The sequence below is a fragment of the Lasiosphaeria miniovina genome (assembly GCF_030549165.1).
Source record: "Lasiosphaeria miniovina strain SMH2392-1A chromosome Unknown B0T26scaffold_3, whole genome shotgun sequence".
In the NCBI taxonomy this organism is placed as follows: domain Eukaryota; kingdom Fungi; phylum Ascomycota; class Sordariomycetes; order Sordariales; family Lasiosphaeriaceae; genus Lasiosphaeria; species Lasiosphaeria miniovina.
This window is the reverse complement of record NW_026848222.1, coordinates 4,209,122-4,229,635: the sequence shown is the minus strand read 5'-3', so window position 1 is coordinate 4,229,635 and position 20,514 is coordinate 4,209,122. Positions and strand designations below refer to the sequence as shown.

Here is a 20,514-nt window from a genome sequence, read left to right as displayed (position 1 = left end):
TGGGACTGCCTGGTCTTCAGCCTAATAGGCAATGCTATTAATGACGTCGAGCATTGCTTCCCTTGCTGGGCGCAACCTAATGAACTTGTCGGCTAAATCGTGGATACCGACCGACTCATCAAAGGCCTGGGCCTTGGACCGAATATGCTCAGACGCGCTACTCGAAAGAATATCTTTCATAGAGAGGAAGTCATCGATGGATCTCGACGGCAGGTCCAGATCGGTGCTTGTCGAAACATCCATCGGCGTGCCCCAGGTGATGACGTCAACGATCCCAAGGCCGCCACTCCGGTCGACATTCTGGATGCAGTCTGAGATAGTCTGTGTAAAAAATGGTGCTGCATGGGAGGCAGCGACCGTGTATCTTCTAGAGATGAAGGTATCGTCCATTTTTGCTGGCGGCGTGGGCAGGTCTGCGGTACCTAAAGTTGATGTAATGGAAGAGAAAGGAGAGAGCTGATGGGTGGGGCCTTGGCATCACGTGCCTGAGCATGTGACCTAAACGGCCGTAATTTTGGACCACTGACCTTGTCAGAAGCTCGACGACCGTCATCTTCGCCTGGCGTACCCCCCCACCGTCCACCGTCCACCGTCCACCTTCCCCCCCCGCCGCCGACCAACCCACGGAACATCCGATTGCAAAGGCCAGGCGGTCGCTTCAGCCTCAAAGATGGCTGGCCTAAAACATGCCAGTGCGTTGGACCCCCAATCCCGTCTCAACTGACTGAACCAATTCCCCGGGGGGCCGTTGCTTTGCTTATTCCCGTATTTTGCTAACAGCTGCCTGCCAACAACAGAGGTCGCCTTGGACCCGGCCATCGTCCGACTGGGGAGTATGTTAGAACCCTCCTAGAAGATAGCCGCCGACGAGGCCTTCCCCCCTCCCCTACCCTTGTATCGCTGTCACGAAGCGGTGGGCGAGGACCGTCGGGTTTCCTAACATGGGTTTTGCGTAGATATGAACACGAACCGCTACAAGTACTTCCGATGGACGCCCAGGACAGCGTGGATCACGTTCATGTATGTCGCAGTGGTGCCGAGCATCGTTGGCGTCATTGCATACTCGACAGATGTGAGTTTGATTCTCTGCTCCAGCCCTGACAGACGGGAGAGCGAAATGCACCACCCGTGTGTGTTGAGGCAGTGCCGTCCCGGTGTGCTGACTAGTGTGCTCTATCTCTTAGGGTAAGTACGATCTGCGCGCGAAGCGGAGAGGCGACACCATCTACGAGTATTGATTGGCGCGGAGAGCAAGGGTTTGCGGTCGCATGAGAGAACTGTACATAAGATATGGCTGGACTGGCTTGACATGGAGATCAGCCAGAGGGGGACGTGGGAGCTCTATTAGGATCTCAAAACGCCGAAAAATGCCGGTTATCAACAATTCTTCAGGTGTCCATTGTGCAACGGAAACGCTAACTCTATAGCCGTGACAAATGTTCGCTACGACATACTGCCGGCAGTCTGCCGGCAGTCTCAGAAGTCCAGACAGGACGAAACTCTGACATATGTCTTTGAACAAGACATGAACTACAGTAAACATAGCCTCCTTATTATCATTAAGTTACTCCCTGAGAGACTCACCATCGCTGTTTGTTCCCCTTCGGATACGGTCGTCTTGTTGGCCAACTGTCTGCTTGTTCGTGGAACTTCCTAATCGTCCTTTGAGTCTGTAGCATCCGCTTGTGTGAGGACATACGCTTGTCAGGCAAGGTATACTTTGCTAGTACGACTCCCACCGTTGCCGGTTGCCGAGGACGGTGGTTTCCAAACCGCCATCTTCTTTCTTTCCATATCAATATCATGCTTGGGTTGCCGTCTCCGCTTCGAGTGGCGCTGGAGGTTGTGTGTAGCCGCTTGCCGGTAACTCCCTCACCGCCGTGAAGACCGCATTTGTTGTGCCATTATTTCATTAGTCTCCTGGTTGGATTCCTGCTCGAGCTCCCATATCATCTGTTGGAAACATGAGAGGGTAGATAGCCGCCAATCCTCATCTCCATCGTTCTCTTTGTCGTCAATGGCAATGATCCCCGAGACTTTCTCCAAATGCCCCCCAGAACAGTGGCCAGGTTAGTGGCCAGGTTAGTGGCCTATCTCGGTCATGGACGACCTGAGGGGGAGGGGAGCGTGTCGCCTCTTCTCCATTCACCATCTGGGAGGCCACGACTGCTGCCTCCTCTTCGATGTCGATCCCGGTCTGGGCCCCACCCGAACCCGCGGCCCTGAGAAGACTCTCCTCTGCTCCTCGAGCCGCTTGGTACTCGTCCTCTGTTAAACGACGGCGGCGGACTAGGCGATAGTAAAGCGCCGATGCCGCCCTTAGCCTCGCCGACGCCTGCTCCCCGACCTATCCGTGCACTGTTCGCCGGCGCAACCTCGCCCGTCAGCTCCGAGGGCGGGAGGATGGCGACGCTGATGTAGTCCCCGACGATAAACCTGGCGCCTGCAAGAGTCTTGGTTTCGTCACTTCTCGAGCTTGAGAGCTGGTCCAAGGCATCGTCTATTTCCACGCCACTATTAAAAGCTGAATCGTCGTCGACGCCAGGCCCGCCAGCACCGAGAACCACGCTGCCTAGGTCCTCCGTTAGATACCGTGGCGGCTCTTCCGGCGAACCACGCGTGTCGGGATACACGAGGCGGAACTGGAGGCGCGTGCCTATGCACGGGTCCGGGAGCAGGTACTCTGCAGCGAGATGGTGTCCCAGCTCCAGCAGCGTAGTGCTCTCGAGTGCAGGTATTTCTATGTAGCGAGGAAGATACGCTGGAGCGAACTCGTCTGGTCTGTTTAAGTCATTAGTCAACAAACTATACCAGGCTGATGATTGATGGGGGAAACGAACCTGTGAAACGCCCCCGTTCTGTAGAATATTTTGACTGAGAAAGGCACAGGTGTGCTCTCGCGCTCGTCAGAATACGCAGACACCGACGGCAATGTCGACGGCGACGGCAAGGGCGATGCCAACGTCATGATGCCTCGTGGTTAGGTTCGACCGAGAGGTTCCGTCTCCCCGAAATTCCAGTTACTAATCGAGCAGGCTGACCAGTGTCGTGCTAGGGGCTATTTCCATAGAGTAGTCGCGCAACTAGCCCGGTACGTATTACGTTTACTGCCTTGACCTTGAGTTGTTAAGAAGCCCTGGTCGCAAAGGTTGACTTGTGAGGACGAGAACTTGAATGGCCGTTTTAAGCTTGGGGACCTTCAAGGTGTTTTAGAATAATCCTTGCAATCCTTGGGATGCCCCGGAGCAGATTATGTGGGGGTGCTAGGGGTCACCTTCCCGGTGGATTGTGGCATAATTTTCCCACGCTATTGCTTGGGTACCGCCATATGTAACTTTTTAGCGGGAAACACGCTTCTGGAATTCTTGTCGTCTCCGCCTAGTCCAACCGTGTCCGACTTGGCAGCGTCAAACATCGGCCTCTGTCAGCTCAGGCATACAGCGAACAGACTGAAGACCAACCAATCAACCCCAAAAAGCGCGCGAGGGGCGGGATAACCTGCAGCACAACCGAGCGGCTCTACAAAGGCAGCAACGAATATTAAGCAAAAAAAAAACTCCATCCAAAATGGATTTCGCGGCGCTCATGTCCAAGGAAATCGCCAAGGCGAAGGGCACCAGCAGCAGCAGCACGTCGACGACGAAAGCTGAAGCCGCGCAGCCCGACAAGCCCGCTCCCAAATTCATCAGCCGGCGCGAAGCTGAGGAGGCGCGGGAGAGGGCGTATTTAGCGGAGCAGAAGAAGCTCGATGAGGAGCGCGCGGCGCGGGCGGCAGCCAAGCGGAAGCGCGAGGAGGAGGCCGAGCACGAAGCCAAGGTGCGCGAGGAGAAGCGGCAGCGACTCGCCGAGGAGAGCCGGCAGCGGCGGGAGGCGAGAGAGGCCGAGGAGGAGCGACAGCAGCGGAAGCGACTTGGGCTGCCCGAGCTGCCGCCGCCCGGCGCCGACGACGACAGCGCTGACACGAAGCCCCAGGATGATGATGATGATGACGACTGTGACGAAGACGGCTTGGGCGACATCCCTGAGACGGAGCTGGTGGGCAAGCTGCGCGAGCTGGGCGAGCCGGCGGCGCTATTCGCCGAGAACCACAGCACAAAACTGCGGCGGTACAGGAAGGCGTCGCGCGAGGGCACGGAGCTAGCCGAGGGCCCGATCATAACCAACCTGCGGCCGCTGGAGGAGAAGAAGATGAAGGTGCCCGACACGGTGCCGCCCGTGTCAGGCAAGAAAGCGCGACGCTACCTGTTCCGGCAGCTGGCGTCGTACTTCAACATGGTGCTGCGGGAGTGGGAGGCGGCGCTGGCGCGCGAGGACAACGCCGACACGTTCGCGGGGCAGGCGGCGGTGCGCGCCATGGTGTCGAGCAAGGAGACCATGAGGCCGCTGTTCCGCAAGTTCGAGACGGGCGACCTGGACGAGAGCATCCTCGAGGCCGTGGTCGAGATCGTCAAGGCCGCCCAGGAGCGCCGCTACGTCGACGCCAACGACGGCTACCTACGCCTGAGCATCGGCAAGGCCGCCTGGCCCATCGGCGTCACCATGGTGGGCATCCACGAGCGCAGCGCCCGCGAGAAGCTCCACGGCGGCGAGAGGGGCCACATCATGGGCAGCGAGATCACGCGCAAGTACTTGCAGAGCATCAAGAGGTGCCTAACGTTTGCCCAAGTCCGCTGGCCGCCCGAAGATATCCGCCAGTTAATGGGTTGATGGATGGTGTAGGGAGTAGACGAGTTGGGAAGCAAAAGCAAGCTACAAGTTTAGCAAGACTGGCAAAACTCCTGCAAGCTATTCGATGGGAGAGTAAAGCAATGATACCCTTAGAGTTAACCACTCCAACAGCAAAAAATCAGAGCAAAAATGCTTGTCACAATGTCTAGGCATCCTTAACATTGGTTCATGGGATTCATTGCAGTGTTTCTGGTTGTCTTAGACGCAAGTCCGCTACCTTGGCTTAAGGGGATAGTGACAACTTGAATGCCTCACCTCCCGCCAATGCCCATGCAAACCAGACGCGATACAAACACCAACATCGCACTATACCATCAGTTCCAGGAACCGTTGCTCATAAAGGCTTATCTAGATAGCCTAGCCCATCCCATTTTCTAGCTCCAGAGGTTTGGTTCCAACCCCGCCTAGCATAAACTCATAGTGAGAGACTGTATCCATAACCATTATTCATATAGACCGAGGTGCCCTGGTTCATTACTCATCAAGCCTCCGATAGTCGTCATACATCTCGCTTGACGAAGAGAGCGTGTTGGCGTTCATCTTCTTCTGGCCCTTCAACTCCAGATCTGCCGCCGCCAGGCCCATGCGCCTGAGCCGGTCGACCGCCTGCTTCTCGTAGCTTTGTGCTTTCTCGAGTGCCGAGGCCTGAAGCTTGAGTCTGGGGTTCGAGGATGCCGTTGTGAGGTGCTATGGCAATCAGTCAGCAATTAACCTGCTTCTATGGGCCGCTGCAACTTACCTTGTCAATCGTGTTGATCTTGGCCTGAAGCGTGCCCGACTGGATCATCGAGTACAGCTCCTCCTCAATGGGCTGGCCCGGAATTCCAAATGCGCCGTTCATCGTGTCAAGACTGATGCACGAGAATGGGATGAGGTACTGGACGATACACTTACGCCGGATCTCGGCGTAGATCTTGGGAATGTGCTTCTGGAGATAGATGTCGAGAAGGTAATCCGCGCGGTACGACTCCAGCGTAGATATGCAGGCTGAGTATCTGCCGTTAACAAAATTGGTCACGGCACGACGGATGTGCGGCTCCCGCTCTAAGAACGATCGGAAGGACGAGTTGTCTAGAACCTTAGTCTGGAGATCGATCCGGTCCATCGAGGCTAGTGCCAGAAGACCGCCATAAATAGCGACGTCGTTGGAGCTTGCAATCTCATCGTAGGTCGACTCGGGGACGCCGCTCTTGGTCGCCAAAATGGCCGTGGCCGCATCCAGGAATCGTTCTTGGCCAAGGCTCGCAATGCCCTGCGATATTTTCAAGAACGGCTGGAGGGTATCCTCCTCTTCGGGTGTCTGGTTGAGCCCCATCTTACTGAGATGTGCGATAACCATGCCCCAGTTGCGCTGCGCCAGAGAGACGCGGATGAGATGGCGTCCTACGTCGGCGATTTGCTTTTGCGTGCTGACGTCGGGCCTCATCTTCTGGTATGTTTCGGCGGCCGCGTTGAGATCGCCAGAGCTCTCATAGAACTTGGCGAGGTCTTCGTTGCCGATCTGCAATAGAAGGCAACCCCAGCAATTAGTGTTTGCCCGTGCCGAGCGTTCATTGCGCCCGCCGCAGTGGTTCCTGGCAGAACGTACCCTTATGCTCTCCTTGACCAAGTTGTTTTTATAACCCTTGAGCTCCGCAAGCAGACGTGTGATCTCGGAGCGGTTGCTCGCGTCGACGCTCTCCAGCCAGGCTTGGTCAAAGGTGGCCTCTGGCTCCGAGGGCGCAGCTATTCGCAAACACTCGACAGCCTCCCGGTAGCGGTGGGTGTCGCGGCCCCTTTTCGCTTCGGTAGCTGCGGCCTTGAGGGCATCAACGCATAGGGGGACAGAGCTGCGGCCGATGAGGAACAGGCGGTCGTACCGAGTGCGACCTGGAGCGGCGAAAGATGTACGATCAGTCGACTAGAAATGGGGAAGGATAGGGTCTAGGCAACACTGGACCACCTACCACGATAATTTTGAATATACAGGTCTAGGTCGAGCTTGGGCTGTTCTGTTCGTCGCGTGTCAAGATCAGCGACTGCCCGCCTGTTTGGCAGGCACAAAGCCCCAAGCGAATGCGCAAACTAGCTGCGAGGGGATGGAAAATTGCGTATGTACATACCTTTGACAATGACACCGCCCTGGTTGTCCATGGCGGTGAAGAAGACCAGTATAGGGTCGTTCATGTTTGCTGCTGCGAGGAATGGAAACTCGTCGAGCGCAATTGGCGAGGCTGAAGGCTGGCGATGATCCAGCTCGAGGCTGAGATGGAGTAGCCGTGAGGAGAGGAGGGGATGCATACGTACCGGCAGGTACTTACTGTACAGCGCATTACGTATAACTCCTGCGCGACCTCAAGTGGGGCGGCTCACTCACCTCCAGCCCTCCCCCGCGTTTCGTGTCACCTTGGGCAAGCGGTTACCAAAATGAAAGGCACACCAAAACTAGCCCATGAAGGTCACCCACTAACAGAAGCCTTAACAATTCTACCACTTTTCATCACACCACACTAAACCACCCACCACTCGCCCAGGAGACGATAAACAAATGGGTTAATTCAATGGTAGTGCGAATACAGGATGTGTTAGTAGGTGAGGGTCGGATGACTTGGTGGTAGTACGTAAAGGTAACTTGTAGTTGTTGGTAATTTACCATAGTGGGCTAGGTACTCGCAAGTAGTGCATGCCTTATTTTGGCAACCGCTTGCTTGGGCCTACTAAATTGGTAATCCGTGCTGCCTCACCGACGTGCTCGGAATGTACCCCATAAAGTCAATGATATAACATGCGCGGGTGGCGTGGAACCGGAAAGAGGCTGTGCAAAGCTTACTTTGACAGTAAGAAGCTAGCCACGACTCTCTTCTTCTGGTTTAACGCATCATACGTGTGTTCAAAGGCTCCGAGGCACGGTCCATTGAGTGTTAGCTTGATGGAGCTAGAGCGGGAGCTCAGCCCTAGGAACTTCTTAAATCCCGAACTGGTAAACTTGGGAAGTTGGGAGCCTTCAATCAGCTGTATTCGCATGATTTCGCCAACACAACCAGCGTCCTGCTCTCAAGGAGGATAAGCTCCGTTTCTGCAAGTGAGATTACCGTGTTTCTTGTCTCGTATCTCTTTCAAATTGGCCGTCCAAGACCGACTCGATATTGTGCCTGGTCGGCGTCCGTACCACAACTGTTATTACTGCCGCGGGGTTTTACTTTTACGCTCACGAAAAAAAAAATTGGAAGAATAACAAAGGCAAGGAACTAGCCTCTTCAAGTTTCTAATCCCTACGCACCAATTTCTTTTCCTGCCGTCCCAAGCTTCCAACACTAAAGAATTTGTTACCTAACCGTCGATTGCGATCAACGTGTATATACCCCACCAGCCATTGGAACGCGGTTCACAATTCACTTTGCAGTTTAGCTTTTTTAGATGGATTACGTAGATCCTTGCAATGGCACTTTCAATGGTCATTGACAGGCTCGTCTAAACTTCGGGTGTCAGACGTCCGAGATACCTTGCCTTTACAGTGCGACCCTAGAAGCCGATCACGGGAAAGTCTGCGGCACGGAGGCACGGAGGCACGGTCCTCGACAGGGCCAGCTTGGGGACTTGCTTGGCGGCAGGAACATCATCCCACCCGCAAGGCTTCGCAAAGTCTATCGGCTGATCCCAGCATCCGGTTCATCGACACTGGACATCAGCACCTCGCCTCCCTTCCGCTGTTATCGTGTGCCATTTTAACCCGCCTACCTACCTTAAGTTAAGGGTTAAAAGGGGGAAGTGGACACGACAGAAGATGATTTCTAAGCATTGTGACAAACCGCGTCTCCGCGGCCTCGTGTTTGGTTCTTGGTATGCTTGGTATACTCCACGTTTGTGCGAAAAATACGTACCATCTCTAAAAGAAGTCTGGAGATCACCCCCCATATTGGGTCGAGGTAGGTTCAATGGGGGGCCTTTACGAACTTCTAGCGCTTCTTCAAACCGCCCCGCCTCGAGCAAGGCCAATAGAGTCACGATACAGCAGGATTGAAATAGGGCAGTTGATGTTTGAGAGGTTGTTAGCTCTAATTATGCCTTGCATAGCAGCACGTAACGCTGTACCAACATGCCTCCGACAGTCCTACTGTAACTTCTCGCGTGGCCACCACCAGCCTTAGGCCTTAAGTTAGGAGTTTAGTCCGCACACTACCTTAGTGACACAGATTCTGGTGCCTCTCAACCTCACGTGACTACCTCCCGACAGTGATACAATGGCAGCTTGATCTTCAAACCGTGCAAAAAAAAAGTCGGGCTCGGCCAGAGAGCTCGGAAGCAAACCGCATTGCAGTTCTGCGGCAGGATTGCTGAACGCTACTGACACGGGGATTCACAAGAGGCTGGGATATCGTCTGCTAATTGTCAATACGGATATCCGTATATTTAATAAAACCCAATTCGCTACATCTTCTCGGACGAAAGGGGGGGGGTGGGTTGGAATTTATCGGGCTACCATTTGTTCCATCTTCTCATCGGTTAGCCAAGCCGAAAAGGCACACCCCGGCGGGATGGCCATGCGGTCTCTTATAATGCATATTCGTTCTCTCCATTCAGTAGTACGATACGCAACCTACCCCATAGGGGTTACATGCAAGCGTATTTCATCGTAAGGAATATGAGCGACCGCGGACTTGCATCCTAATCATTTTACCCCTCGTCCCTAAATCGGGCTTCGTCATCCACTGTATCTGCCATCTACCCAGGACCAGGTAGGGACTGTTCCTTCCCAGCCGCCGTAGGGTCGAGGAGGTGCGCGGCCTAAAGGAAGCTATCCGAGCTCGAAATACAGCATTCAATGGGCAGATGTTTATTGGAGACAAGAAAGGGAGGATTGCGACTGAGGTTTATTTGCGCGAGATTTTTTTTACCACAACATCCATGGATGTGTCCCGAAAGCGGCCTGGGAATCGGAATAGCCACCACAAGTCCCCAGCGCCAAGTCCAGAATGGGCTGATTTTAGGTGCACGAGCCGGGGAGGGATAGAGCCTCGAGGGAGAGGGCGACGTCAGCCAAGCCTCTAGCGTGCCGCCTTTGGGCCCTTGTGGCTTGGGCCTTGGAGTCCCCACTGCAGCCGGCTCATCCCAACCCTTGCCCCTTCCCCATCTTTTTCGACATCTCCAAAATGAACCCCTCTTCTCGTCACACATGCCAGTCCCTTTTTCCCAACTGCGACAGACACAAGACACGCGTCGTCTCCCATTCTCCGAGTTGGGCCTGCTCGTTGGCTCTGGCTCTACCCGGCGCTCTGGCCCCTGGGCTTGGGGCAACTCTTACAATTCCAAGAGAATTATGGCCAGATATTACCAGACTCGAGGCACCAAGATTTGCGCCTTTGCGGAATATAACCGCACAGTCCCCCCTCCCAGTCACTTCAGACGGAGTATGCACATACTAAGTTCAACAGACTAACTAACAGCGCGGCCTTTTGTGACGGAGATAACGAAATCTCCACAACATGCCTGTCCAAGACTCCCAAGACCCCAAGACTCCAGGCAGCAGGCGCTTCAGCGCGAAAGAGGATTGACTGCTGCTGCTTGGTGGGGGCTATCCACCCCCAAAATTGTGTTTTCTCCCGCCTTCTGAATTTTGCCCATTTTCGCCTTGCTGGGGCTACTAGTCTACGAACTTTACCTTTAGGTAGGTGCTGGAATGCCCCTCTTGCTTGACGTCCCGGCCCCTCTCACAGGAACGAGGGACGGCCGCTACGCCGGCTCCGAACCGGGAATAAGCAGAATGGGGGCCACCTGGGACTAAGGCAGCCTATGACTCTACCGGATTGAGGTTTCTGAGCGACCTCTCAATAGTGTGCCCACACCGCACAGGACATACATATGCAGGGAACTCTTCGGGTTGCCGCGACGGCGCTTGGCATGTACATCATCCCCATCTGCGCCCGCGTTGTCTGGGTCGTCTGGTCGCCTTGGACAGCTGAAGGAAGGCCTTTTCAGCACGAGAAGAATCTTCTTTCAAAAGACAGCCTTCCTTTACGCTTAGTAGTTGTGCTCTCTTTGATTCGGCATCCTCTGGTCCCAGAAAAGGGGGAGCTGCTCTATCAGGTCCTGAGATGGGATGGAACGTGGCGGTTCCGTACCAAACCACCCTACGTACTTTGTACAGTACAGACGATGGAGTGACACACTATCTCTTTCTCTCCTCGAAAATACCCGCGTCTGCACTCTGCAGAAGCGCTGTTTGATGCAAAGAGGCAAATTACCCCGCCATGCCGCCTGTCTGCTTACCCAGGGCTCTGCACCGTCTTACGTTGCCCTTCTTAATTGCAAACTACTAGCACTCTCTCGGCCAAGGTACCTTGGGCTGGTGGGGGGAGTCAGGGACCCTTCTCAACCTTGGGATATACCTTACCTAACTCGCAAACCCCTGGGCACAGACACGCACACGGACAAATCTAATCTGACCTGACGGGACTCTCTTGCGGGGGAGTGCCAGAAGTCGCTCGCTCACCCATCGGCATCTGGACATGCCTATCTATGTATACCCACATACACACACACACGCACACACACACACACACACACACACACATATATATATATATATAAACATGTGTACGGGGGCACTTATTACCACGCGCGCACATGTAGTAGGGTAGGGTTCCAGGGCCGCGGAGCCTGGCTCCCGTCATGGCGACGGCTGCAGTCCGTGTTTATTAATGTATCCGTATACGCACCCGCACCATCACCCCCCGGCACCATAGGGTCGAGTGTCGCGGCGCGCCTCCGTTCTCCAAGATGAATCATACCTTATCCCCAAAGTGAAGGGAAGCTTCGCAGCGCAACCCCTCGCATCGGCCGGCTCCAGCGCGCTCGCGACTTGGCCGGCTTGTTACTACACTAGGTTGACTTCGGATTCGGCTTGAGTTGCTTCAAGAGTCGGCTCGCTAAGACTGGCCTGCCTTGGCCGAGCGGTCCATGGAGTTCCTGGCCCTGGCCGTCCCGCATTTACTAAGTACACCATGGGTACGGATAGATGCTGAATAAATGTCCGAGCCAGCATAGCGAGGACATCCGAGGTGGCGGCCCAAGTTTATATTGTTACCTGTAAACCGAAAGGCTCGTCTTTCGACATGATGGAGTTGGCTAGCACTTGTTAGATGTTAGCAACCCTCAAGCCCACCCTGGCCTTGCCATGGACCCCTCCAAAGACCGAACCGGCACCGGCACCCACACCTCCCCGTTCCCTTGATCCCACACAACCTAACAAGTCAAGGTAGGTATGTACGTACTACCCATGGTACGGCGGCTGTACCACAGTGCCGCTCGCTGGACATAGTAGCCGGACTTTGAAGCTCCCAAGGAGCGGATCCACCCTCCGCACCGGGTCTTGACACCTCTACCCTCACGGCTGCAGTTCATCGCTGGTCGGTCAGTCGCGCCGCAGCAGCCCTTGTTGCTAACAGCCGCCCGCCTCCTGCCCGCTTACCCTCTCGCCTTGTTGTCTATCGAGCGGAGCCAGAGCCAGAGCCAGACGTGCCCTGCCCAGCTAACTTCCTCCTTCACCGGACCGCTGGTGGGCTTGGAACGGGCAATGCCCTGGTACATACATACCCCATACCTTCACTGGAGCAAGACCCCCCTGTTCCTGGACACTGCTCGGTACACATAGGTTCCCGTGCAGGGCCCTCGAATTTTTAAACCACTTTTGGGATAGACGTTCGTTCTTTGCTGGGTTTTTTGGCGCCTTTTATTTTGCTTGCCCTTTCAAGTTGTCAGTCAGTTCTTGCCCCCGCGGGCAGAGAGAGACCTGGTTGTGTGGTTTTGTAGATGCGCTCTCGCTTTGGGTCCGGACAGACAGACATGCGAATCAGTTCTTGGCTTGGCTGAGAGACTGGCAGCGATAAAGACGGAGGGCAGGCCATCGACCCGCCGCTTTCGCGCTGGGATCAGAAGCAGGCTACAGTCACAATGCCAGACCCAACCGCCCAGGGGGGTGTATCTCCTCGCTCCGCCTCGCAGACCTCGCAGCCATCCCGGACAAGCACCAAGACGCACGACATTGCGCCGAGCGCCGCCGCCTCTGGCAACACCCCCGACATGTCCGACGACGAGTCGGTAGATTCGTCGCCGCATGAGCATGGGTCCCCCGGCAAGTCAGAGTCGGAAGGCCCGCCCGGCGGCTCCTCTGAGACGCATAGTATGCCCCTACAGAAGCGCCGCCGCGTCACGAGAGCGTGCGACGAGTGCCGGAGGAAAAAGATCAAGTGCGACGGCAAGCAACCATGCACGCACTGCTCAGTGTACAGCTACGGTAACACGACCTCCTTTCCCTCCGTCGACTAGCCCTCTACTCCCTCTGTCCCCCGAGCTAACCGGCGCCTAGAATGCACGTACGACAAGCCATCTAATCGCCGTAGGAACCCTGCACCGCAGTACATCGAGGCCTTGGAGACGAGGCTCCAGCGCGCCGAGGCCCTGTTGCGCAAGTTCATGCCCGATGTTGACCTGACCGACCCAAACTTGGACCCGGCCGTCCAGCAAGAGTTCCGCAACCGGGAGCAGGCGAGGGTCCAGGCCATGAAGATCAAGATGGAGGCAGCCAAGGAAAACGGGAACCAAGACGCCCAAATCATGTCCATGATCGAGACCATTGGCCAGCTCGACATCACCGACGGCGGCGAGTCCGACTTTCACGGTATCTCCTCGGGTGCCGTTTTCCTCAGGCGGATGAAGGAGCACTTCCAGGGGCTATTGGGAAACGACTACCGCATTCCCTTTCTTCCTCGGCCGTCTCGACCCGTTGGCATGTTCAGTCTTGATTCCCCGAGACCCAATGCCGATTCAGTCTGGGACATTTCCGCGGTTCCGAACATCAACGAGCTCCCGCCCAAGGAGAAGGTGCTCAAGCTCTGCCACTACGCTCTAAACTGCGCCACGTGCCTCTTGCGTGTCGTACACGCTCCTTCGTTTTACGACTCGCTCGACAGGCTCTACGACACGTCGCAGGAATCATGGGGAGGCGAGGACCGCAGGTTCTTGGGCCTGTTGTACTCGGTCATGGCGCTTGGCTGCATGTACAACGTGACCGAGGACCAACCCTCGAATCCCCCTGTCACGTACAAATCGGCGATGGAAGAAGGGTGAGACTCCCACGCCAGCTCCATGCCACTATCTTCGTCTATTTCTAACAACAGTTTAAAGTATAAAATACTACGCTTCTGCTCGGTTGATTATGCAAGACGTTGCGGAATGCCGAGACATGACCTCGCTGCAGGGGCTTGTGTTTATGATCCTCTTCCTACAGGCGACCTCCAACATTAGCGGTTGCTACGCGTTCCTCGGCATTGCTCTTCGCTCTGCCCTGCGCATGGGCCTCCACCGCCATTTGTCGCACGCCAAAATAACACCCATCGAAGACGAGACGAGACGGCGGGTATTCCACGTCGTTCGGCACCTCGATACATATGTATCGGCTATCCTGGGGTTTCCGCTGCTGCTTCACGATGACGATATCGACCAGCCCGCGCCCACCGAGGTCGACGACGAGTTCATTACGCGAACTGCCATCCTGACGCCCCCGCCGGGCACTCCGTCCTTTTTCCAGGCCTTTAACGCGCACAACAAGCTCATGGCGATTTTATCCAAAGTTGTCAAGCATATATATCCTCTCAAGGGGGTCGAGGAGTGTGTTATGAATGGCGATCGCCCGAACGCAACTTACATGATCAGCTATTCCCAGATCAAGGAAATCGAACGAGAGCTTCACGAATGGTACGAGCAGCTTCCAGTGCACTGGAGGCCGAATCCCGATGGCCATATCGAAGTAATACGGTATGTGAAGTTGGTAGCCAGGATCCTCTTTGGCGACGAAGAAGGCGGGATATACAGCCCCGTTAACCCTCTGTTGAAATTTACCCCCTACCCGAGCTCTCGATGCTGTGATGCTGACACACTAGACGTGCAGAGTCCGGACGCTATTACGATTTGCTTATGCGCATGTTCAAATGATGCTCTACAGACCGTTCCTCCATTACGTTTCGCCGCGGTTGACTGCGGGGAAAAAGATTGATGATCGCTACTACAACTGCGCTGCGGCGGCCATCAGTATCTCCCGAAACATCGTCCACATCGGCATAGAGATAAAAAAGCAAGCCGTCTTGATCGGGCCCTATTGGTTCATCCTATATGCGGAATTTTTTGCCATTCTGTCTCTGGTCTTCTATGTCTTGGAGAACCCTGACAAGCCGGGGTCGTCGGAAATTCTGGCGGACGCGCGAGCTGGCAGAGATGTGATTGCCAGTCTCGCACAGCGCAGTCTGGCCGCAGACCGCATAACAAACGCGCTCAATGTAAGTTTTTGAATGACGTTTGGTCTTTGACGATGTGGCGCTAACGACGGTGCGAAGCCCCTATTCGAGCAACTGCCGGAGCGTCTAAAAAAGGTGACGACGCGGCCGGTACCTACAAAGAAGAGATCGCACCCAGTCCCCGGATCGAAGACAGGAACCACGCCTCTACCAGCCCACCCTAGGCGGCAAGATAGCATTTCGCAGAGGAGGTCGGATGAAATGGCTCGCCCCAGCACGGGGGCCGGCCGAGGAGGAGGGCCGGCTCTCGGTCGCGGCGTGTCGTTTGACGCGATGGGGCTACAGCAGAATAATGTAGCTGGGGCGAACTATGGGTCTAATTTCCACGATATTCTGCCGGCGGACGTGCTAATGGTAGCGACGGGCTCTGACTCGAGCAACGCGTCTGGAACGGTGCACCGGCAGCTTCAAGGCCTCGCCCCAGCACAGGCGCCTGGCACCGCCGTCAACCCGTTGTACAAGCTAGATGCCATGATGTTCCCCTCGAGCGATCCGTTTGCCTACCCGAACCAGCCCTTGATGGAGTCGGCCAACTCGCGGCAGGGTCGGGGAGGTTTCCATGGCGGGGGAGGCCACGGGCAGGATGGGATGCAGTTTTACATACCGAACATGTACGACGACATCGAGGGCCAAATACTTGGGCCGGTTCCGCCGTACCTCCTGCAACAGAGTCCGATTCACGCGGGGTTAGACCCTGCGTCGCAGATGTACACGTCCAACCTGCTCACGGTGCAGCAGGAGCACGGTGCACGACAGCACCACGGCCACCACGGCCACAACAACCACCAACAGGGCCAGCACCCACATGCGCAGCAGCTGGGCCAGCACCAAGAGAGGGATGTCATGGACGGCGTACTAGCGGACGCCGGCTTCCAGGGCGACTGGGAAGACATCCTTGGCCATGGACCATACCGATAGCCTGACCATAACCTCGTCGCAGCAGAGACTAAACCACGGGGGGCGAGTCTGATGGGGTGATCTAGCGGCCAGGACTGTTGGGTACTAACCGTCTTAAAACGGGGATTTATACTATTATCGGCAGTGGTTGAGCGATTCTCCTGGCGCGACTCCTAACTACCGAGGCAACGCTACCAAGTATGGGCATGACTTGGATGGAATAAACACGGCCGCTATGCATATGGCTGGTTAAGGATGGTGTGGGAGGTAAAGGAAAGGAAGTGAGAGGTGCGAGTTAGCAAGTTCTGATGATTATCGACTGATACCCCAAAAGAGAGAGGAAGAAAAGAGCCCTAGGAAACAGAGGAAGAGGAGCGAATGGAGCGGCTTTGTTTTCGGTCGCCATATACCCAAGGTACCTGGTCAACGGCCGAGCAAACCGCTTCTTCCACCATGTATCGACTCTTCTACTTGGCTCGATTTAAGTTCTCAACAGAGGACACTATGTACACGAAAAGGGATGGAATACATACAGATTCTGGTACAAGAAAGACTAGAGGCGCCGTTTACCGGCGGGACATGGCAAGGCGAGGGCGCCTGACTCGGGGCTAAGGTACCTTACCTAGTGATGGTGGCGAGAAAAGAGTAAGTGGTCGCCCAAGACACGCCCTCAGTCATGTCAATCAATTTTAGGCACGGCGCGCCCTTGGGACGATGACGACGACGACGGGTTAGATGGCTGCCGGGCAGGCTCGACAGGTATGTACCAATGATCCAGGCCAAGATGGACGACTTGATTGATGATACGGAGCGGCTAGCGAGAGACGGGTGCACCGGTGCACAATCGCAGCGCCCTAACTTTAACTTTGTGGGCTTGTCTAGCGGAAGGCGCTATCGACCTGCCCGTCGCGGAAGTGAAGGCCTGCTAGCCCCCCAAGTAGCCACTTTGAATACGCATGCATGCGCGCCAACCAAAGAGAAAAGAAAAGCACACTGGAATCGAGAAGGCGAACCTGAGAAGCAGTTCAGTATTCTTGCTCCAAGTACTTACATCTTAGCTGCCTGCCTTGGATACATAGGCGCAGTGCAGCGCAGCACTTAGTGCGCAGCTATTCAGTAATTCTGGGCTAATACCGCGACTAAAATAACCACGGCCGATAAACTCAGGTGCCGTATCTAATTAGTCGGCCAGTTGCAAACTCTCGCCTCGCTAGCATGTGCTACAGACGACATTCTCAGCTGCGCGGTCGGATATAACCACCTGGGGCACCTGCCCTCCTCCGACCTACGTACCTTCCCCAGTCCAAGCTGTGTCATACATACAATACCTTCCCAGGTTAACAGACGGAGTACAGTTCTGACTCGTCCCACGGCACTTGTCTCTGACTCCTTCCTTCTTTCCTTCTTTTTCGAATTCGGCCATTCCGTCTTCGGTTATCTACTGCATCTACTTAACCTCCTTCACCAACGTCCAGGTGAGTTTACATCGAGATACTGGGATGTTGTTGCCTACAGACTAGACTTTGCAGATCCCGCTCAATTGGAGGAATTCCTGTCTCGTTGATCCCAAAGCAGACTACACTAGACCGAATCCATTTGTGGACGACTAAGACAAAGGGCAAAGTCACTCCTACAACTGAGGAGGTAGATAACGCTTTCCTCGTCCATCGCTCGCAGCAGCTAGGTGGTGGATCGGGGTCATTCGTTTACGACCGTTTTGTAACACGCAAATTCACGATAACATCCGACCTTATCTTCCCTACGGCTACAACGCTCTTCACTCACCTAAACCAGCGGGCTTTGGAATTGACTGACGGTTCGAGGCAATTCCCTATCCACACGGAGCACGGAATAGGCGCCGAGCATCCCCCACGAACGCCCGTATCCATCGGAGCCCGAAGCCCCCTCTCGGAACGCACCCTTTCTTCCCCTCCCTCCGTGGCCCAACATCACTTTGAGTTGGATTGTGATCCGGCAGCTTCGCCTCCCGAGTTCCAAATCCCCCTCGCCAACCACGCCGCTACCGTCCCCGCATTTCCGCCATCTTAACCTTGGTGCACGCCACCGAGTATCCATTAGGCGCCTCCCCAGCAAGTCGTCGCGCAAAGGCAAACCGCCAAACCCCAAAAAGATGGAGGTCGATCACGACTTGGTCGTCGTGGACGAGTTTGATGCGCTGTTTGTGGCCTATTATTTATTATTTCATCCCCTTGGCCTCTTACCAATGGCAGAACAATTCTAACTGTTTTGTCGCACACGCCCTGCAGAGCCATCGAGGTCAAGGTTCCCTTTAAACCCGCCTCGCCCGGAGCACTCCAGGCAGCTCGGGAGAAGAGCCCTCCCTCTCTGTCAGACAAGGACAGGCTCAGGATAAAGAAGCAGCACGATGGCGCGTGGCTGATCGACAAGGAGAAGCTCGGAAAGTATCCAGGTAACATTGCTCCTCCCCAATTTTGGCTTTCAAGTATAATACGTACACATGTTGACACGTGCCTCTTGCGAAATCTTGCAGCCAAGGCACACGCCCAGAAAGTAGCAAAGGAGCTCGGCGTGCAGAGCGGCCTCATTTTTCTTCCCGGCCAGGATGAGAAGCTGTATGAGGAGTCCGATGAAGGCCCCGAGTTTCGTCAACGTCGACAGTATGTGCTCCCTCGAGTCTCTACCCGGCCCGAGTCTCCGCATTGGGGCGAGTTGCGCGAGAGGCCCCTTTTCTGACATCCCATGTGTGATAGCTTTTTCTACCTCTCCGGGGCCGGTTTCCCTGAATGCTCCCTCACCTATGACATCGCCCGTGACCATCTCATCCTCTGGATCCCTCATTGGGAGCCGAGGTATATTCTGTACAATGGCAGCCCGCCGAGCATCGACGACTGCAAGGCCGAGTCTGATGTCGACGATGTACGCATCGCCAGTGGCCTCGACAAGTTTCTGTACATGAACCTAGCGCCAGGGAGTACTCTGTTTGTCTTGAACCCCGACCAGACCCCTAAGCTCGGCTCTACTAAGGGCGTCGTGAACATCGACACTGTGAAGTTAAAACCTGCCATTGAAGCCGCCCGCGTTATCAAGGACGACTACGAGGTTGCCATGATACGGCGTGCAAACTCCGTATCGGTATGTTAGCTACCGGTGTCTCCCCTCTAGCCCCTTTACTAAAGCGTTTCCTTAAATAGAGTACTGCACACAGGGCGGTACTGTCGCGTATCAAGAAGCTCTCCAACGAGCGCGAAATAGAGATCATCTTCCGTAGCCTCTGCATCGCCCAGGGCGCCAAGCGCCAGGCTTATGGCATCATCGCCGGCAGTGGCGTCAACGCGAGCACATTGCACTACAACGCCAACAACTCACAGCTGGACGGGCGGCAGGTTGTCGTGCTTGACGCCGGCGCCGAGTGGAATTGCTACGCCTCGGACATCACGCGCACATTCCCCATATCGGGCACCTGGAGCCCCGAGGCCGCCGCGATCCACTCGATTGTTGAGCGCATGCAGAACGAGTGCATCCAGCGCATCAGGCCCGGCGTGGTTTATTACACGCTGCACCTGCACGCCTGCATCGTCGCCGTTACCGAACTGCTGCGCCTCGGCATCCTCTGCGGCGGCACCGCCGCCGATATCTTCAACAGGGGTACCGTCGCCGCCTTCTTCCCCCACGGCCTCGGCCATCATGTCGGTCTTGAGGTTCACGACGTCGCGGGCCCCGAGAAGCTGCTGATAAGCTCAGGTACGAGAGCCTCGTGGGAGAGACGGCGCGCGTCGAAGCGGGAGTGTGTGAGCCCCGAGATGCTAGCGCTCATGTGCCGCGACGCTGTCAACATACCTTCCGCATGTAGCGGCCGCCAGAAGCTGGCCAAGAACATGGTTGTCACCATTGAGCCGGGCATGTGAGTTTTTTTTACCTCTCTTTTCGTCTTCCACTACCTGTCTTCGCTCTTTCCTTTTTGTGGAATAGTAGAGCGTAAAGTCAAAAACTAACAAATCCCCAAAAGCTACTTTTGCCGCGAATACATCGAGTCCGTCTTCCTCACCAACCCCCTTCACTCCAGGTTCATCAATACCAAGGTCCTCGATCGCTACTATCCCGTCGGTGGCGTGCGCATCGAGGACTGCATCCTCGTCACCAACGACGGCTACGAGAATCTCACCTCCGCCCCCAAGGGCGACGATATGCTCCGCGTTATCAACTCTGGCTCCGCTGCTGCGTGAGATGCGCTGAGAATGGCGGGTTGAGTGGCGCTGGTGTTTGTGTGTATGTGGAAGGGTTGAATTGCAAGACAGTGAGGGTCCTGCCATCAGCTCGGTAGAGTGCAGTGTTTGCGAGATCTGTTTATTTTCCCTTCTTTACGAAAAGATGACTCGATGTTGGTTGAGGAGCGAATGGAATAGATGCGCTGGATTCATGGCTGAAACAGAGACAATTGGCTTTTGTTTTTTTACTCTTTTGAAAGGATTGGTGTTTTGGAGGTGGCATATCCCATCCTCATGGATGGACGAGTTTTCAAGCAAGGCGGTAGGATATCTAGGTATCAACTTTGGGCAGTTGAAATTTAATTTGAGTGCTG

General features: G+C 55.3%; 6 protein-coding genes across 6 annotated transcripts; 4 read left to right on the top strand and 2 right to left on the bottom strand.

Annotated features, from left to right (window-relative positions):
* The first annotated feature begins 548 nt into the window (after nucleotides 1-548).
* On the top strand, nucleotides 549-1,384 carry B0T26DRAFT_704311 (uncharacterized protein). The gene is made up of 4 exons (XM_060441710.1): nucleotides 549-692; nucleotides 798-833; nucleotides 957-1,072; nucleotides 1,185-1,384. The coding sequence occupies exons 1-4, from the start codon at nucleotides 671-673 to the stop codon at nucleotides 1,236-1,238; spliced, it is 228 nt and encodes a 75-aa protein (XP_060298779.1). The 5' UTR covers nucleotides 549-670; the 3' UTR covers nucleotides 1,239-1,384.
* A 715-nt stretch (nucleotides 1,385-2,099) lies between these two features.
* Nucleotides 2,100-2,968, bottom strand: B0T26DRAFT_641194 (Sin3 associated polypeptide p18-domain-containing protein; the record flags this gene model as incomplete). The annotated part of the gene is made up of 2 exons (XM_060437306.1): nucleotides 2,100-2,781; nucleotides 2,841-2,968. The coding sequence occupies 2 exons, from the start codon at nucleotides 2,966-2,968 to the stop codon at nucleotides 2,100-2,102; spliced, it is 810 nt and encodes a 269-aa protein (XP_060298778.1).
* Nucleotides 2,969-3,567: 599 nt separating this feature from the next.
* On the top strand, nucleotides 3,568-4,707 carry B0T26DRAFT_739952 (Prp18 domain-containing protein; the record flags this gene model as incomplete). The annotated part of the gene is made up of 1 exon (XM_060443785.1): nucleotides 3,568-4,707. The coding sequence occupies one exon, from the start codon at nucleotides 3,568-3,570 to the stop codon at nucleotides 4,705-4,707; it is 1,140 nt and encodes a 379-aa protein (XP_060298777.1).
* A 495-nt stretch (nucleotides 4,708-5,202) lies between these two features.
* Nucleotides 5,203-7,731, bottom strand: B0T26DRAFT_674501 (26S proteasome subunit RPN7-domain-containing protein; the record flags this gene model as incomplete). Its single annotated transcript, XM_060439719.1, has 9 exons — nucleotides 5,203-5,415; nucleotides 5,468-6,229; nucleotides 6,317-6,597; nucleotides 6,675-6,719; nucleotides 6,831-6,948; nucleotides 7,015-7,027; nucleotides 7,085-7,113; nucleotides 7,179-7,194; nucleotides 7,538-7,731. The coding sequence occupies 9 exons, from the start codon at nucleotides 7,729-7,731 to the stop codon at nucleotides 5,203-5,205; spliced, it is 1,671 nt and encodes a 556-aa protein (XP_060298776.1).
* A 4,926-nt stretch (nucleotides 7,732-12,657) lies between these two features.
* Nucleotides 12,658-15,974, top strand: B0T26DRAFT_640681 (fungal-specific transcription factor domain-containing protein; the record flags this gene model as incomplete). The annotated part of the gene is made up of 5 exons (XM_060437252.1): nucleotides 12,658-12,953; nucleotides 13,107-13,829; nucleotides 13,891-14,520; nucleotides 14,654-15,038; nucleotides 15,096-15,974. The coding sequence occupies 5 exons, from the start codon at nucleotides 12,658-12,660 to the stop codon at nucleotides 15,972-15,974; spliced, it is 2,913 nt and encodes a 970-aa protein (XP_060298775.1).
* A 2,110-nt stretch (nucleotides 15,975-18,084) lies between these two features.
* Nucleotides 18,085-20,158, top strand: B0T26DRAFT_644174 (peptidase M24, structural domain-containing protein; the record flags this gene model as incomplete). Its single annotated transcript, XM_060437604.1, has 6 exons — nucleotides 18,085-18,135; nucleotides 18,237-18,384; nucleotides 18,466-18,592; nucleotides 18,686-19,067; nucleotides 19,127-19,836; nucleotides 19,942-20,158. 6 exons carry the CDS (start codon nucleotides 18,085-18,087, stop codon nucleotides 20,156-20,158), a joined length of 1,635 nt encoding a protein of 544 aa, XP_060298774.1.
* Nucleotides 20,159-20,514: the final 356 nt, after the last annotated feature.

What these genes read in the sequence shown, in the direction of transcription:
- B0T26DRAFT_704311 (XM_060441710.1), top strand. Translation starts at nt 671, where the DNA reads ATGGCTGGCCTAAAACATGCCA. An exon ending in GGCTGGCCTAAAACATGCCA is followed by an intron (nt 693 to 797) that starts GTGCGTTGGACC and finishes TGCCAACAACAG; the next exon opens with AGGTCGCCTTGGACCCGGCC. An exon ending in GGCCATCGTCCGACTGGGGA is followed by an intron (nt 834 to 956) that starts GTATGTTAGAAC and finishes GGTTTTGCGTAG; the next exon opens with ATATGAACACGAACCGCTAC.